The sequence below is a fragment of the Spea bombifrons genome, chromosome 11 (genome assembly GCF_027358695.1).
Source record: "Spea bombifrons isolate aSpeBom1 chromosome 11, aSpeBom1.2.pri, whole genome shotgun sequence".
Lineage (NCBI taxonomy): Eukaryota > Metazoa > Chordata > Amphibia > Anura > Pelobatidae > Spea > Spea bombifrons.
In genome coordinates this window covers 20,166,717-20,184,277 of record NC_071097.1, presented here as the reverse complement: position 1 = coordinate 20,184,277, position 17,561 = coordinate 20,166,717, and the positions used below count along the sequence as shown (strand labels likewise).

Genomic DNA, 17,561 nt, shown 5'->3' with positions numbered 1-17,561 from the left:
CTCTGACCACAACTGTCTGTAAGAGCCTGGACATCCTGAAGAGGAGGAGACACTGGAGCAGCCAGGGGAGGAGAACCCACTCATCTACAAGGACAAAGGCTACAAGCCCAGGGCGGAGGAGAGCAGTCCATCTCTCTTTGGTACCCAGTCCATTTAATTGTACTCACTGTCTCAGTATTGTTTATACCTTTTCATGTCTAGATGTGCCTTAAACATATACATTACCCCATCCTGTGAGCATCTGCTCACACTTTCAACTGAATCAGAGAATAGTTTTTACTATTTAAACCTTGGAGCACCAGAAGTGTGCCATGTCTCATTCATATGCAGAATTCAAATGATTTTGTTTCGCTAAAGACAGACCTTTGACTTATTTATTACTTTGGTATTTCATGGATATTACTTGTTAGTCTTATTATTTTCCTAGGAGGGATTTAGGCACTTTAGCTACATAAATACATAAAAAGCAAAGCACATTTCAAGCCTACATTTTTTAATTTGTTCTTCTACACTGACATGAAACTAATGTAACAAATGATACATATATTTACAATGTGTTGCACTTTTTTGTAACATATTGCCATGTCATATGAATGACAGTGTATGTTACCTACATAAATATATCTATCTATATATATATATATATATATATATTATACATTAACAAATTAGAGCTTGTTAGAGTCAGTAGTTTGATCACTTTACAAAAAATCTAAAAGCTCTTTACAAAAATTCTAAAATCTAAAAAATCTAAAAGCTCTTTACAAAAACCTAAAAGCCAATCAAAATCTCTGGGATTACAAAAGTCTATGAAAGGCATAGTCTTGATGAAAAAAAAAATGTAAATATTGACCAATCAGGGAAAAATCAGTAAGTGGTTGATCTAAAAGGAAAATAAGATTGATTTAGTGGTCATCAAAGGTGAGGGCATAAACAAAAAACTGCTGCAGAACCTCATGGAAGGTCAATTGCCTTATTCATTTTTACAGTATAACTCCTCAATTACAGCATATAGGGTTAAGGCCATGGGGGTGACTTGACTTTTGTGGGGTCTTATCAGCAACAATGTCAGGTAACTGCCCTGAGAGAAACGTTGAGAATGTGAGAGCTCTGCATTCTTTCACAGTGAGGCTTATTTACAGCAATGCGGTGGTTATGAATGCAGGAAAGGGGGGAACATGAGGCCCAGGGCGACTCCGTTTTGCCCCATATAATAGGACAGCCCTATATAGAGATTACAGAGGCTTCTAGGACACTGATGTTTGCACAAAACCTGACAATCCTGAGATGATTTTCCAGGTTTAACTGAATTGTACCCCAGCCGTGTCTGCATGGATTACTCACCGCTGCGGGGATATTATTGAAGCCAGTTCATTAAATCCAAGCTATTACTGTATTATTAACATGTCTCCAGGAACTGTGGATCATATCTTTCGGTCGCTAATACTGGTATGTGCTCAGACGTATTAATATTCTGTCAGAGTGCTACCTTCAAATTACTTTGATCCTGGGTGTGTTTCAACCCCAACCTTTCCTGATGAGTAGAACAAGCTGAAATCAATACGCTCAGCATGTGGCAAGGGCTGATAAGGCTGATCTGTACACCTTGGTCTTCAGACAAGTTGTTGACTGAACAAACTGTTTGTCAAGTACGATCTACAATATCCATGGTAAAAATGTCTCCCAAAATGGAATAGCCAATGTCTGAGACCGCTTCATAGATAATAAATACTAGACGTGCAAATTGTCCAAAAACGACTCAGACAAATTCTTGGGTTTCTTTGTGGCCCATTTGTTTTTGGACAACTAATTATGTTACCTGCCCATTCAGTTTGGCTGAAAATGTGGTGGCATTTTTATTTTGGCAACAAAATTCATTGCCCGGTGCCCATACTCACTCTTATTCATTCTCACTCACTCCCTCATTCTCATTCACTCACGCTTTCTATGTTTCCTCACCTTCTCTGCCAACCCCTTACTGCATCTTCTTCATCCTCTATCTTTTATCATCTCTCTTCTATCCCCAATCTGCTGTCTTAAATCCTCTATCTTCCTCCACATCTCCATGGACATAACCCCGTAGGAACGTTTCCCGAACTCATCTAATCGGGGGAGAGGATGTCACCGAAAGCGCTTTTTGCCCTAACCTATGGGCCTCTGTGTTCTTGGGGGCCGCTGGTGCTTTAATCTACAGGTTATGTAATATGAGCCTACTGTACAAGCAGTTCCAGCACGTATGGTACCAGGAGAGAAGCAACATGCTTGAGAGGCAAAGATGTATTTCCTGTGTGCATGCGTGTATACAGGTCTGTGCTCGTAGGAGCTTCAGAGGGTCTTAATCTAACACTGCCCCTAATGTTCATAGTATAATGAATTCTGAATCAAGCAGGTTAAAATATTGTGATGCCATGGAAAAGGGAGTTTAATGTCAATTAATATCTAAGCCAGAGGAGAGCAAGGTGGCACAAACTGATTTGGGGCTGAGTATGACCCTGGCCTCGCCAAGTATGTGCCACGTGGAAACCAAAGTATCCTGTCTGCCACATAAGGAAAGTCCTCTTGTGCATCTATATGGATGTTCACATGGACCAAAACTCTAAACAAGAGAAAGAACGTACACATTCACACTCCTCCAATCTTGACAACCTGGGCCAAGCCATAAATGGTTGCTAAATGTCTCCTGAGACATGCAAAGAAATCTCACTCGGCCAGAAAAGTTAGTTCAGGATCTCAAGTCAGCCTCACTCAACGTATCCAGAGTTATTGTAAGAAACAATATATATACCTCTTTTCTTGACACAGGCACTAAGGACTAGTTTACAGGTTTTAAGCACTGATAAGGTTTCAGCTCTACTGTTAAACGGGGCATTTGTGGATCTTCATTCAAGGATCAGTGAAGCAACCCAAGTTATTTCCCTCTTGGAGAGAAAACTCTTTCAGAAACAAAAGATGGTTCAGCATCTGTGGAGGTTGATGGGCCTTCAGTAGGAAGCGTGTCAACAGAAGCAAGTTGGTTGGAAAAGTAGCCTTCAAAGTGTGTTGTACACTAAACCTGTGTGCTTAGTATAAATAAATGTGTTCATAAAATAGGCAAACATTCTATAATTTCACCTTAGTAAAGAAACAATACTATTTGGCTAAAACAGACAATGGGTCACCATTAACACATTAAATAACAATTGGTAACAATCTGTTAAAATTGGGCAGATTGCAATATTCTCTGTTCATGTCAAAGCATGTTAATAAAAATCTTTGGACAAACGGTTTTAAACGAAATAAGAGAAAATGGTGACTTTGGGCCAACCAAGTAGATTTAGACTGCAAGCCTTCAAGGCAACCTTTGTCTCTTCATAAGGTGTGCTGATTCAGAATTATGTTCATGTTTATTTATAGAAGTAGTCACATAGGTAGAAGGTGGAAATAATAGGACTAAAGAACATAGAATTTATTTCCCTGAATCCTTTATCTATTGTAATGGCCCCCAATCTAATCATATGATATGTAACATATCACGAAAGTATAGCCGACGCCTGAGAAGCGAACCGTGTAACGTCCCTAAAAGACCATAAAACTATTGCGCTCAGAATATCAGACTACATGTTCCATGATGCATCAGTGTCTTCTGACGTAATCAGAGGCGGACTTTTCACTCTTTAACCGGTCAATCGGTCATGGCGACTTGGGCTAACGGAGTCCGAGCCGTGTTGCTGGATATTAGCGGCGTCTTGTATGACAGCGGCGGAGCTGCCGGGGGTACCGTGATCCCGGGCTCCATAGAAGCAGTAAACAGGTGAAGCGCGGAAGACAAATAGTAGAGGGGCGTGGTTTGTAAATTAAGGGGCATGTCCTTCAGTATATCAGGTGAGGCCGACGAAAGGGGCGTGGTTTATTAATCCCCGTCCTGAAGTGTAAATGAGTTAGTATAATAATAAATACTGGTTATAGTGCAACCTGCAGTCGTTCTTTTAATTAAAAATGCTGCAGAAAGAGGCAGAATAATTATAGACTGTAGACTGTGACGTCATAATATTGTGTGTTTAACAAGTGACAAGATATTATAGGATCATAATTTATATAGGTAGTTTTAATAAGTGAGGCAGCAGTTCCCATTTATGATATATAGTTGTCACATAATGGAAGATAGCAATACCTCTAGAAATAACTACTACTCCCCATGTAACTATAGACCGTGAAACACGAATACATGCTTAATATTATGACCTACACGCGGACTACAGATCTTTAGTTTGCCACCCAGACCGTAAGGCTATGGAGTTGCCACCTGTTCCATTTGAAACCTGACACCTATGACTTTGACTCGCCGCAGGTTAGTCTGGACATGGTACCTGCCACTATGTATAACGCATACACATTATGCACACTGAGTGCAGTGTATGAATTCTGCGTATTGCGGGGCAACATTTATCAGACTGATCCGCAACAGGAGAGATTTATGCGCATCATGTTTAAAATGTAGACTCTTTGAAGTAAACTAAGCGTTATTTTCCATGTAAAGATCCAGCTGATGTTCTATTATGAGGAGGCAGATAGAGTAATAGGTAAGGGACAGCAGACTGATGTCAGTATAAGCATGTTGTATCCTTGCAGGGGGCAGTAAGGCTCCTGGTAGTTACCGTCCACTTATGATAATGAAAGTTAATTGTGGGGGTATAAATAAAAGGATATTGCCCCTCTTCAACTGGAAGCAAATTACCGTGACAGAAGGTTCCTGAGTCATGGGCTGGTGTATACAGGTACAACTTGCATATGAATGCCTGGGTTGGTTGGATATTTACAATGCCCTGTCATCTGGATAAACTTATACCGTGATCACGGATCAAAGTGAAGCGGCTGGTTTTGGAAGACTTGTAGTGATTGACGCTTATCTCTTGTGCCCATTTTAGATCTGATCCTGGACATTTAGCCTTCTTTGTATCCCATTTTATAGGAAGTGCCCCCTGCTTATTATTATTATTATTGATTGTTTTATATGGCACCATCAAATTCCGTAGCGATGTACAATGGGTAGACAGGACATAACAAGTAGTATGTAACATAACAAATTGACTAACAGAGACGACAGGTGAGGAGGCTTATGTCCCTTTAATAAATAGCACGGCACGTCATTGCAGAACACCTTTAAAAAAAGGACACCTTTAAGACATTAAGGGGTTAATTTTTAAAAGGCAAAGACATTCATATGTAAATATTATATTGATGGTCACTTAAGGAAATTATCAGTTGGTTGATCAGAAACTGAATCCTGTCCGGGTCCATTCATTGATCAGGTATCAGTTTATTGATCAGGAGATTAACCCCATGTATACCACTTGTGTGTAGGAATAAATCAGTCTTGATTAGCATTGTTTCCACATATTTCAGCTACTTCTGGAGCCGTATCCGGGGCAGGCGTGGGGAATGCCTGTAATGTCCTAAACAATGTTTATTTGTATATGGTCATCGTACACACTGTGTGTTGGCATATGGAGGTACGTGGCTTGGCTAGTCACACAAGCTCAGCCAGAGCCCTGCTTGCATATCAATAGACGGGGTAGTTGGATATTTACAGCTTGTCTGGTCGAAGTCAGCTTCTGTTTGAGGACTCGTGCAACAAAACTAAAGGATAATAACTTTGAGCAGCTGTTTGCTGGTTACCTGCTATGTCTCCAGCCATGGTGAGAAGACATCAATGGTTGATGGAACAAGCAGATAGCGCTCATAAAGTAATCCTAGGCCATGGAACGGTAGCTATAAAGTGAGACAGTGTATTTGTATACGTATTTGTATTTGTAAATGCAGACAATCCATAGGGACATTTGACACAAACATATTGTGTTTCCTTAGTCATAAAAAATTCTCGCCTATCTAGTGAAGGGTGTAAATGACATGGTTCAATCCATTTTTTTTTACCTATAGATTTAAATACTGGATGTGTATTATTGTCTTAAAATAGTTACAGTATAATAAAGAGGGCAGGTACAATAAGTGCTGTCATATAATAAGTACAATAGTCTATGTATATTTTGATTGGGGTACAATAGGTAAGAATACACTATGAAAGGTGGTCCTTGCCCTATAAAGCTTACAATCTGAGTTTAAAACTGCAGAATTGAGTGTTGTTAGTCAAAGCAAATCCTTAAAGTATGGAGTTTTGGGGGGGTGCATTGTCGAGGGAGAACTCTAGGCATCGGCAGAGGTCAATTAGAGAACAATGGAGGATAATGGGAATGAGAGTCACACAATGGGCCATCTATGCTTTCTCTGGGGCTCCTTAGCAGACTAGAAGCATGGAATCTTTAAAACTGTGCTATTAGAGTGTTATCTTACATCGAATGTCCCAGTGGGCTTGACAAGAGGTCTTATTTACTAATTATATTGGGGTGTTTAGACTCCAACATAGGTAATTTTGTATTTTAGCATTACTCTTGTTTATTTAAGATAACAATACAAAACATATATGTATTATATAAACAATATGCAAGTTAACAAACAATAACAAAAGTAAGACTTAGTACAGAAGAAGATGAAGTCCCTGCTCTTATGAGCTTACAATCTAAAACAATTTGGAGACACAGAAATGTGGTAATTAAGTCATTTTCTTACAGATACCGAATAATTATTGTAGAATATGAAAGTGGGAAGTATTTTGTATTCTTTTTTCCTCTTCTTATAGTGATCTACATCTTCTTACCAGTAGAAGTGTGTTGGTGATTAAGCTTTGTGTCTCTGTAATGAGGGAACAGATGCCTTGATCTCAATTCAGATTCCTGTCAGCAGCCAATTAATGATTAAAAAGCAAGAGCATTTATGCAGGTAATTGTTTTACCAACACAGATGTTTTGTGGAAGTCGTAAAAGATCAGAAGGGATGATTATCTGTTGAAATGAGGTATCAGATTACCTCCCTGCTTTTGCAACCAGAATCATTGTTCCAATGAAGCTGCACAAAATATCTATAACCCAGGGGCAGAAATGCAATACATCTGGGATACAATTAAAGTGATGTCCATACCAGTTCTTTTTTGATAAAAGGACACTCCAGCCATCAAATGCATGTAGAAGCAAGGTCCCTTTAAATTGTCATTCCTTTTGGAAATGCGTGGGGGATTCTGTATTTGGAGCCCCCCCCCCCAGCTATTTGCAGTGCAGGAGATGTGCCGCCCCACAAACATCTCCCTGAAGTGATATTCTCCCCTCTCATCAGCTCCAGCACTGGCTCTTCAGACCGCTGTGCAAGTGCATGCAAAGTGTTCCCATTGATTTCTAAGGAAGCACTTTCCTGCCACTAATTGGATTCACAGGAATAAAATGGTGATATAGTCATTTTGTTCTTATTAGTTTGAATAAATGTTAAAACAACAGGTTATAATTGAAAACTAGACGGTCAGAGGCTCAGATTATGTAATGTAAGACCAATGACTGAGCATTGGTTGTGTGCACGCTTTATTGTTTCATAGAACAATGAGCAATACAACTCCTTCTTCCTTTGGTTTCCAATACAACCGATTTGCAGATGACACCCTAATCTATAACCTCCTCTCTTCTAACTCACCTCACTGACTGTCTTCTGGAGTCACGTGATGGATGGCGTCGCATTACCTGAGACTCATGGTGACATCACTGGGCTCCAATCAATGTGTTATTTTAATTTCTCCCTCTCTTCCCCCCTGATGTTTGTACTGATCACAATGTGATCAGCAAGCAGGGCTCCATAGCAAGACCCTGTTGAGGCTCTCCTTTCCTCAAAGTGAACTTCCGGTGGGTGTTAGCAGAGACACCTACCGAAAGGGAATGCCCGATCACATTATAGGGCATTTCTTGACTGGATACCTGCGCTCATGGCCAAAATCAGGGTCAAGCTCAGAATCACCAAAGGAAACCAGTACAGCAACAAACAGCAACTGTCAAAAAAAAACTATCTTTCATGTGATCTCCCTATGTGAGACAAGCCTGGATTTGGCCCTGCTCACGTAATGCAGGTTGCGGGAGGAGAATGAGAGGTAGGTTCTTAAAGGAGGAAAGAATAGAACAAAAGGGAAAAAAGACCGCAAGAGTCAGAGAAAAATAAAGGAGGAAACAAGAGCTTCAAGGCAGGAAGTCCAGAGAAGGAGCCCTTCCTGTGTAATTGCCCCAGGGCCTAAAGCTCCTTAATCTGTGTTTGTAGACTTGGCACAGAGCTGTAGCGCTTGTTGGGGACTTTGTTGGTACATGAAAGAACAGATGCTATGCCTCCGTCCCTCTTGTCACAAACGCTGCTCACTGTTCTGAGAAGGTCGCAAAGTAATTTATTAGAGATAATTGGTCCCTTGGCTGTTTTGCTCACCTGCATCATTACCCTCTGTGTGTGCCACGCATCACTGGCATATTAGTAGCGTACGTTGGGATCTCGTTATCTCTTTATCCAAATGGCCTGATTTAAATAGAGAAAAGCTCACGTTATGAAGGGCAATTACACACTAAGTACTATGTATAATTTACATCTGTCTGATGGCCAGGGACAAACCGCAGAGCTGTATTTAACCTTATAATATTGAGGATAGAGGCACCATGGCGGTTGAGTTGGCATACATAATACCCCACACACAGTTCCATAGTGCTAGCCAGGTTTAACAATCCACCTTATCCTCAACCCACGCTTCCAGCGATAATAATACCTACCCAGTCCGACAGGTACCGCGGTAATGTCGTGTACAGGGTACCTCTCAGACCAGTGCTGTGGGAGGAAAGTGGGCGCACGTGAGAACAACTGATACCCAGAGCTCCGGGAAGTCATCGGGCAGCCGAGCAGTAAGATAACGAGTGGTGTTTATATGAAACATTACTCATACATCACATGTACTGGAACAGTAAATCAAATGTGATTTTTGTTTTGTTGTGCCATGGGAAAATGGGCATGACTGTCCCTTTAAAGCTGCTATTTGATCTTGAGAGACTCACAAGATGTCAAACGAGATGCCAAGTGCTCACAAAAATGTGAGGACAAATAATAGTGACAGTGATACCCAGTGATACCCTATTTATAGGGCGAAATGTTCAGAAGCTCTTTCATCTCTCTCTCTGTCATAAGGGAAAAAAGTATTTGGTATAGCAACCGCTATCATGTGAGATCACAATGACATAAGTGTGATACATCTTGGTGTAAGGTCATAATTACACCTGATCATATATGTACATGCAGTGCTACATCATAGCAGCACTGAGCCAACCAGTGATGAATATGAAAAGTTTATTTGAATATTTTCTGCTTATACTGCAGGATAAGGCACTCTGGACTGAAATTACGTTTTTGCACGAATGAGTCCCAAGCCACACGCTCTCATTTTGTCCGGAAACTTCAAAGGTTTGGTTTTACGATATCTGAAGACGAAGTAACCGCACCAGGTCCCGCAGCACGAAATCTTCTGAAGGAACGTGGATTGCGTCCTCACTTGTTGGTACATGATGGTCAGTGAAAACACAAATTGCAACTTTGATACCCTTTATTGATGAAAGTTCTGCTTAGGGTATAAAACACCTGATCGCTCAAGGACATGGTTGTCCGATAACTTCACACTGGTAGACACCACTATTTCATATAGGATTTACTGCTGCAGCCATCTTCCATAAATATTTCAATTTTCATCAAAGTTTGTAACCTCTGTTGATCTATTTATATCCCAAAAAGAAAGTCAATCTATTACACAAGTGTTGAACTCTCATCATGACAGACCTGCTGCCTGAGTTTGACTCAGTCGATATATCCGAACCCAATTGTGTCATTATTGGAGATGCTGCTGAAAACTTTTCTTATCAGAACCTGAACCGTGCCTTCCAGGCGTTACTGAACATGGAGAAACCGATCCTCATATCACTAGGAAAGGGGTATGTGACTAACCTCATATCTAACTTACCCCCCCAAATCATATGTATTTGCAGTCTATGTAATATAGGAGTCTCTGAATGGATGCATATGACACTGTGGCTTAGGTGCAGTCTTTAAATGAATACTTCAGCCATCATATGCACTTTAATGCATATGATAGCTGAGAAGCCCCTTTAAAATTGTGTGTGGCCCCCCCTGCAAATGCATAAGGGAATTCTGCAGAATCCACCCCTGTGCATTTACCCCCCCCCAGCTATTTGCCATGTAGGAGTCGTGTTCACCCAAACATATCTCCTGACACGTGAAATACTTACAGTCAGCTCCAGCTCGATCTTGGCAAGTGTTCCTGGAGGGTTTTAGTGAGACTCCCTGTGTGCATTTGCTGAAAGTCGTCCCATTTATTTCAATTGGAGAGATCTCCTGCCACTGATTGGCTGCTTCAGGCAGCCAACCAGTTGCATGAAACATCGGAGCAAAGAGGTGTCATTCTGCTGCAACTTCTACCTAAGGTTGTTTATTCATTAATCAATTAATTGTAGATTAAACCAATGCATATGTAGGTATTTACAAAGCACTTTTTATATGCATTCCTTGCCGAGAAGGCTGCCCGTGTATCATCTTTCTGTTTGTCACTGTTACCGCACAAAGGCTCAGTGTTGGTGTTTACCTGGGAGCAGCCACTGATTAAAGTAGTTATAGTGTTTAGATGGGGAAATCAAGTGCAAAGATTCACAGGAGATCTGATCTGATCATTGATAAGGAGATAACAATTGTCAAAGAAGACTATATTTTCTCTTTCAATTCATGATTTCAAATGGGATTTCCAGTGATTATTTTCTAATTTGGTGGTGTCGTATATATAAAATGCATAATGTTTTGCTGAGGATTTTTCATTGCGTTATCTTTCCAGTAATTCACAATATACAGAACCAAAATTAAATGACGTGCCAATGTTCACCCTAAGAGTCCAATACGGCTTTTCACTTGGTTATTCTTCAATAACTGTAAACTTCATCTTCGTATGTTAAAAATATTTGCCAACAATAATTGACCAGTTTGAGTTTATATCATGAACACTAGAGGTTTTTTTTCCTCCCCCAGGCGTTATTATAAGGAAACAGACGGCTTGAAGTTAGACGTTGGGGCGTATATGAAGGCACTAGAGGTAGTTACCCATATGCATCACTTAACATGCATGTTACCATAAGCTTCTCTTGCCCCTGATCCAATTCTCTCTGTGCCACAGTATGCCTGTGATATACCCGCCGAGGTTGTGGGCAAGCCATCTCCAAACTTTTTTATGTCCGCTTTGGCAGAAATGGGTGTCAAGCCAGATGAGGTATGTGCCTTTTCTGTTAATTTAATAAGTTATACTGAAATAGGGGAGAGAGTTTATATATTAGCACTATGGGAAGAGTGTTTAGTTTGCTTAAACAAAATCTGAAAATAAAAAAACACTTTGAAAAAGTAAAAGTTGTTCTATGCATTAAAAAGGTGACTACCTTAAGCAAGCAAAATAGCTGATATGGTTTGTGATTCACTGCTCTTATTCTGAACAAAAGGCTTGATGACTTAACAGGACGCTCCAGCTATCAAACTCACGTTAATGCATTTGATTGGTGAATGTCACAGGCTCTCATGGTTGGAGATGATCTAGTGAATGACATTGGTGGAGCTCAGAGCTGTGGTATTCGAGCTGTTCTCGTACGGACTGGAAAATACAGGTACTTTTAGTGAAATTGAGTTGTTTCTCGGATCTACCCTTCTTTCCCCGATCTCCCTCCTGCACTTGTTGATCATGTCACTAATTCCTTTGCATCTGGATGTCTGAACAGTACCTGAAACATACTCTCTAAAATCAAACTTCTTAACGATCATTCAATGCTAACATTCATTTTAGCAGCCACCCTCAATGTTAAAGGTAGAACCATCATTCCAATTCCACGCACGTGTTGTCTTTGTTTTGCCATTTTCTTCAAATACTCATTTGCCCCTCACTTTCCAAAAGCAGCCGCCTTACAAATATGGCTCGCATTTGCCCCAAACCCAAGATGGGGCTAATTCTTTTGTGCATGTACTCATGGCCTCCAGTCTTAACTATCACAATACAGTCTTAGCTGGTCTCCCTCATACCCTTCTTGTTCCCTTGCAATCCATCCTGAATGTTGCTGTGAGGCTTATATTCCTTAAGCATCACTAATAACCCTTATCCTGTGTAATTCTATTGGCTTCCTGTACGATACACAATTCAATTTAAAATTGTATTACCTGTGAAGATCTTCATAGCAGTTAACCCATCTCCTCACTAATCTCCAAATACTCCACTGATGACTATCAACTGACAATGTTAATTGCCCTATTCCCATTTATTAGCCTTCCTATTCTTGTTATGTCCCTTTTTAACGCTTTGTACAGAGCTATACAATATGATTTAAATGAAAAATTAACACATAGAAGAAGACTTTTCACATTTGCCGTTTTTTCTGTATCTAGACCTTCTGATGAAAAGCATCCTGATGTGACCGCCAATGGATACGTGGATAATTTAGCCCAGGCAGTAGACTTGCTACTTTCATCTCAGGGGTCTCATCTATGACCTGGATCCTTTGTCACCTTGCCAGATCTTATGTATGTGTGCTATGTAATAAGACACATAACAAACTAAAAATATTACGCTAATATGATTCCTTTGAGGGTTAAGTTACAAGAATACTACTAGTCAGATTCACAGGCTGTGAAGTTCTAAAAGCCAAGGAGATAGCGTGTTATTTATACTAAAGTAATTCTGGTGTAAAAGTATTGTCTTCTCACCATGGCAACCAGTGGTTGCTATGGTGAGAAGACATCTTATAAACTTCGCACCAGAATCTCTTTTGATAACCCTCTATGTGAACTACTTAAACAGAAACCACGAAACGATAATTGTCCAAATCAAAGCTATCAAACTTTGAAAACCACATAGGATTTTATTTTCTAATATGTTATGTAGCTACCTAAATATATAATTTACAAACATAACTTTGTCTCATTTGTATTTTTGTTTAGGGAATTCTAGATCATGTGACGCAAAATCACTGGCAGGCTGTTGCCATATGAACTTAAAAGGGCTTCATAAACTTTCTGTGATGTTTCCATTGACTAAACATTTAGAGGAAATAACATTCTGGATGTGCTTAGTTTAATTTACTTAATAGTGTATACTGTTGAATTAGTATTTTGTCTAAGTGGGTAAAGTAGGTGAAAGAAAGCTTTTCTAGTCGTACATTTTCAACCAATACAGAACGAAGCCCACGTAATGTAACGATCGCAAGCATTCATAATGATATTACGCTATTCGCTTACCCTAAGATTGCCAGATATAATAAAGTAATTTATAGGGTCAACATACATACTATAGTGCTTTGTGAGTACTGGAATATGCATTCTTTACACAATAAATAAATAACGAAGTAGAAGCTGCCTCTATGGAGCTGTGGCTGCTGCACCCTTCGTAGTCCAGTGATTCTCAGCACTGATTGGCTGCTTGAAGTAGCCAGTCAGTGGCAGGAAAGTGATCCCATTGACATCAGTTGGGGAGCTTTCCACACATTCACACATGAGGTCTCTTTAGAACCCCTGCGATGGTTGCTAAGCTGGTGCTAAGAGGGTCAGTATATGCAAATGCAGACATGCAAAGATGGAACTCATCCCCTGAACAGAAATTGCAGTGAGATGGGGAAAATGCATGAATCCCTCCATGCCTTTACAAGGTAAGTTAAAGGGGCCTCCAGCTATGCATTAAAGTGATATGATGGTTGGAATGTCCCTTTTAAAAGTTCATTTCAACACAACTGGAAACGTAACATTATATATTCCGCTTCCAAACTGCCCTGTTAGGGCAAACACCAGAGACGTGTGTATTATGCGCATCGTGGTGACGTAACAACCGTTCAGATCCTATGAGCTTTGTGGCACGTGACAAACTTGCTATGGAAATTATGCAGACAGGAAGGGACCGCCCCATTGTCAGCTGTAATTCCCGCAATGCCCCGCGAGCATTGCTAATGACGTATTATACCGGCGACAGACGGTATTCTTTATCTGAGCCGGTTGTTTCTCTTTCGCTTTACGTTCACGTGATATGAGTGAGGCTCAATTCGCTCCGTCCGCTTTGGGGACTAAAGAACAGTGAGTTTAATAAGAAAGTGGGTGGGCGCCATGCTTGCACACCGGAAGTTTTCATTCTGCACGTGTGGTTATGGCATCCCCGTGAAGCTATATGTATGTATACGTAGGGAGCGGCAGATAATGTAAGGCGGAAAGAGCTTAGTTGAAAAAAATAACGTGTTAGTAGTTGTGTAAATATTTTACTACTAAGCGATCTGCCATATCGTGAAGCCCAGGCGGGTACTGGATGTGTAGCGAACGCTCCCATGAATAGCTATCCCATGTGATCCGGACCACGCTATCAAATATCCACATTAAGTGACAGAGGGGATTTATTGTAATCCTTAGTGACCTCTCTTGAATAGACAGTGATGTATACTGCTCACTGTAGAACTCTATTACATAATAGTAAACAATCTGACGCCCATCATTTCACGCAAAACATACTTAGAATGTGTGTGTTCAGTATCAACAGTTATTCATTGTTATAGCAATTCCACTGCCTGATGCTGTTGCTAGGCAACCCATGTGATGAAGCAGTGGGACAAAGATGATGGCAATCAAGCATCAAACTTTCTCATAAAGAAGTCATTTATAAAGGATTTGAAAATGATGCATGCCTGAGGAAATACCTGGCTCTAGAAGTATATCATTAAAATTGGGTTTTATTATTATGGCCATTTGCCTTGGCTCTATGTTGTCTAGTCCTTTTTTCCTTTCTTTAAGAAAACATGGATAAGATCGCTCCCTGGGGTTGATGCCAAACTGTTTAAAATTAGGGCCCCCTTTTATATTTCTATTTATGAATGAAATAGTAAGAAAAAATAAACATGATTTGTAATGTATTAGTTTAAAACAAGGTAGACAAATATACATTGACACACCCACTGTTCACATCAGGAGAGTAACTAGAAACCACAGGGCCCCCAACTTCAACTGTTCGTATGTGCCATCATTGCCCCCCCCAACAACTTGTCTGTGCCTTCTTTGCCCCTTGCCTGGCCACATACACTTTGGCACACATATGTAAACACACACAAATTACACACACTCGTACTCACTAACACACACGTACACATTCATTCTAACACACATCCATGCTCACACACAATTACACACTATTTCAGAAGCCTCGGTTTCACCGTGGGGTCATGTGACCCCGATACATCTGTGTCTCCCACTGCTGGTTCAAAATAATTTGAAAAAGGGCCATTTTTAAACATTTGAACCGGTACGAGGAGACAGGAGCAAGAGGCACGGGCCCTGTCGCAGCTGCGGCCCCTGTAGTTACGCCAGGGGTTCACGTGTTTTTTATGGATGGACTGGTGGGGGTGTTGAGGGGAAGATCTGTGTGTTTCACTGTTTGGTTGAGTCATTCTATTTGTGCCCTTTTTGTTGTGCAGCTGGGATGCAGTTTATAGCAGAGAACTCAAGTCTTTTCAGGAGTATGGCGACGAAGGAGAAATCTGGTAAGTGAATTAGAGCAGTATTTGCATTTCATGTTATGAAGAATGCCATAGAATAAATAAAAAGTGCAACTAGTCTAGCAAGTACAGCTGTGCGTATCAGTATTGAAAACTGTATACTTCTTTGTTAGGTTTGGAGAAGGAAGCATGGCACGGGTTGTCCGATGGCTGAATGCGCAAAGGGTGCCACCTACTAGTTCAATACTTGACATTGGCACTGGGAATGGCATGTTACTGGTGGAACTGGTAAGGACAGGCCCAATTATTTAAAGAATACTACTCAACCATTTATATAACTGTTAAGCTCTTTTTTTCACTCTTACAGGCAAAGTCCGGTTACAGCAATCTTACAGGGATAGATTATTGCACACAAGCTATTGAGCTCGCAAGAAGCATATGTGAAAAGGAAGGCGTACCTCAACATGTACATTTAGAGGTAAGAAGGCAAAATACATATACAGTAATGGTCCTAAATAATTGCATGCTGCATCTGTCCTGTAATTTATATTCTCCATGATGACTCTTCCCCCAAAATGACAGACACTAAACTCCTAGGATGGAGAGAAATCAAATAACTCATACATAAGTCCCCAGCTCAACATATGTTTTCAGAGTAAAAAAGGCACAGATGCAGTAGAATTGATTAGGTTCTGAATAGTCCATATGCAGTTGCAACAATTATGTGCAGAAATTAGAACAAAAACCCAAAACCTTGAGTCCTGCTGCATATTACATCATCCGGGGGGGGGGGTAATATGTCTTTTCTGAGAAATACTTTGGGAATATTACCAGTGTTTAATGTAGTTATACATTACACCAGGCTTGCAAAATATACCTCAAGGATGGAATTCCAGCCATGTTTGTATTTCTCAATTGATAACAGTCTGATGTCACAAATAGTGTGTTTAGTGGGACAACCTTGATATATATTTCAGCTTTCTAACCTTTGTTATATTAGTATTTAATTTGTTTTTTACATTTTGTAGGTAACCGACTTCCTGGAAACATTTCATCCAGTGCAGCAGTTTGATATTTGCTTGGATAAAGGAACATATGATGCAGTGAGCCTAGACCCTAGTGGAGCAGCAGAAAAGCGCCGGCAATATATTAAGTCATTGTGCCATGCTTTGAAACCACATGGACTCTTTATTATCACATCCTGCAACTGGACTAGAGATGAACTTTTAATTGCGTTTGGGGAAGGTAAGGTGCATTGCATGCATTGGGATCCTGCATGTGAATGTATAGGAGGTGATCTAGAAACACTTTGAGACAGATTCAAGTTTTGTTGGTTTAGCTAGATGCTCTCTCATTCTCTGACGGTTTCACATATCCACACTAATGTATAGGACCCGGAGACTCGTGGACTGTGGTGTACAGAGGCAAGAAAGGGAATGGGAGATAAACCACAATCATTTGCAAATTGTTTCCCATGTAGTGATGGACAACTCTATCATCCATGATCTGTTTGTATTCTGTTTGGTCCTGATTGTGTGTGTGAAATAAATGATTCTTGTACATTAGTATCAGGAGTTTAAGCTCAGTGCAAAATACGTTCATCTCCAAAGGCAAGAATATTAAAAAGGAAAAAATAAGCCTCATAAAATAAGTGCATAGAGGAAAAAAAACAGAATTGTTGTGACAAAATATGAAACGGAGAGATCGTATAAATAAAAAAACGGAATAAACCATACAAGTTAAAATGTTCCGAGGTGCGCGGGAATATTGCGTGCATGGAGTACCATCTTCAACTTATTGAACTATTTACCTTAAATTTGTTTTAAATGTAACAAGTTGCCTGAATCAGATTATTTTTTCCCCCCATTACAGATTTTGAAATTGCTGACGAGTTGCCAACACCAACATTTAATTTCGGAGGCCACTCTGGCAAAAGTGTTACCGCGTTGGTCTTCAAAAAAAAGAAGAGCAACTTGTGAGAGTAGAAGTGGATTAGATTTTGCCTGAAATCACCCTGGAAACACTTATCTATGACATCATCCACAGCTCTGTAAATAACTGTACTTTTGTTCTGCCTAAGGGTTCTAGTTTGTATAGTCTTTGATGTAATAATAAAAAATATCCTGGGAA

General features: G+C 40.2%; 2 protein-coding genes across 4 annotated transcripts; both read left to right on the top strand.

Annotated features, from left to right (window-relative positions):
• Positions 1 to 3,638: 3,638 nt before the first annotated feature.
• On the top strand, positions 3,639 to 12,529 carry LHPP (phospholysine phosphohistidine inorganic pyrophosphate phosphatase). The gene is made up of 7 exons (XM_053450446.1): positions 3,639 to 3,790; positions 9,256 to 9,443; positions 9,707 to 9,860; positions 10,963 to 11,026; positions 11,108 to 11,200; positions 11,494 to 11,585; positions 12,355 to 12,529. Exons 1-7 carry the CDS (start codon positions 3,672 to 3,674, stop codon positions 12,455 to 12,457), a joined length of 813 nt encoding a protein of 270 aa, XP_053306421.1. The 5' UTR covers positions 3,639 to 3,671; the 3' UTR covers positions 12,458 to 12,529.
• Positions 12,530 to 13,896: 1,367 nt separating this feature from the next.
• EEF1AKMT2 (EEF1A lysine methyltransferase 2) lies at positions 13,897 to 17,561 on the top strand. 3 transcript variants are annotated; one of them, XM_053450448.1, is made up of 6 exons: positions 13,897 to 13,930; positions 15,411 to 15,476; positions 15,605 to 15,719; positions 15,799 to 15,909; positions 16,460 to 16,676; positions 17,304 to 17,561. In XM_053450448.1, the coding sequence occupies exons 1-6, from the start codon at positions 13,905 to 13,907 to the stop codon at positions 17,408 to 17,410; spliced, it is 642 nt and encodes a 213-aa protein (XP_053306423.1). In that variant the 5' UTR covers positions 13,897 to 13,904; the 3' UTR covers positions 17,411 to 17,561. The 3 variants fall into 3 exon arrangements, with proteins under 3 accessions (XP_053306423.1, XP_053306422.1, XP_053306424.1); XM_053450447.1 differs by lacking the exon at positions 13,897 to 13,930 and adding an exon at positions 13,935 to 14,028; XM_053450449.1 differs by lacking the exon at positions 13,897 to 13,930 and adding an exon at positions 14,076 to 14,117 and having other exon boundaries at positions 15,413 to 15,476.

What these genes read in the sequence shown, in the direction of transcription:
- EEF1AKMT2 (XM_053450447.1), top strand. Translation starts at nt 13,982, where the DNA reads ATGAGTGAGGCTCAATTCGCTCCGTCCGCTTTGGGGACTAAAGAACA. An exon ending in GCTTTGGGGACTAAAGAACA is followed by an intron (nt 14,029 to 15,410) that starts GTGAGTTTAATA and finishes TTTGTTGTGCAG; the next exon opens with CTGGGATGCAGTTTATAGCA. An exon ending in GCATGTTACTGGTGGAACTG is followed by an intron (nt 15,720 to 15,798) that starts GTAAGGACAGGC and finishes TCACTCTTACAG; the next exon opens with GCAAAGTCCGGTTACAGCAA.
- LHPP (XM_053450446.1), top strand. Translation starts at nt 3,672, where the DNA reads ATGGCGACTTGGGCTAACGGAGTCCGAGCCGTGTTGCTGGATATTAGC. An exon ending in TCACTTGTTGGTACATGATG is followed by an intron (nt 9,444 to 9,706) that starts GTCAGTGAAAAC and finishes TCATCATGACAG; the next exon opens with ACCTGCTGCCTGAGTTTGAC. An exon ending in CTCATATCACTAGGAAAGGG is followed by an intron (nt 9,861 to 10,962) that starts GTATGTGACTAA and finishes TTCCTCCCCCAG; the next exon opens with GCGTTATTATAAGGAAACAG.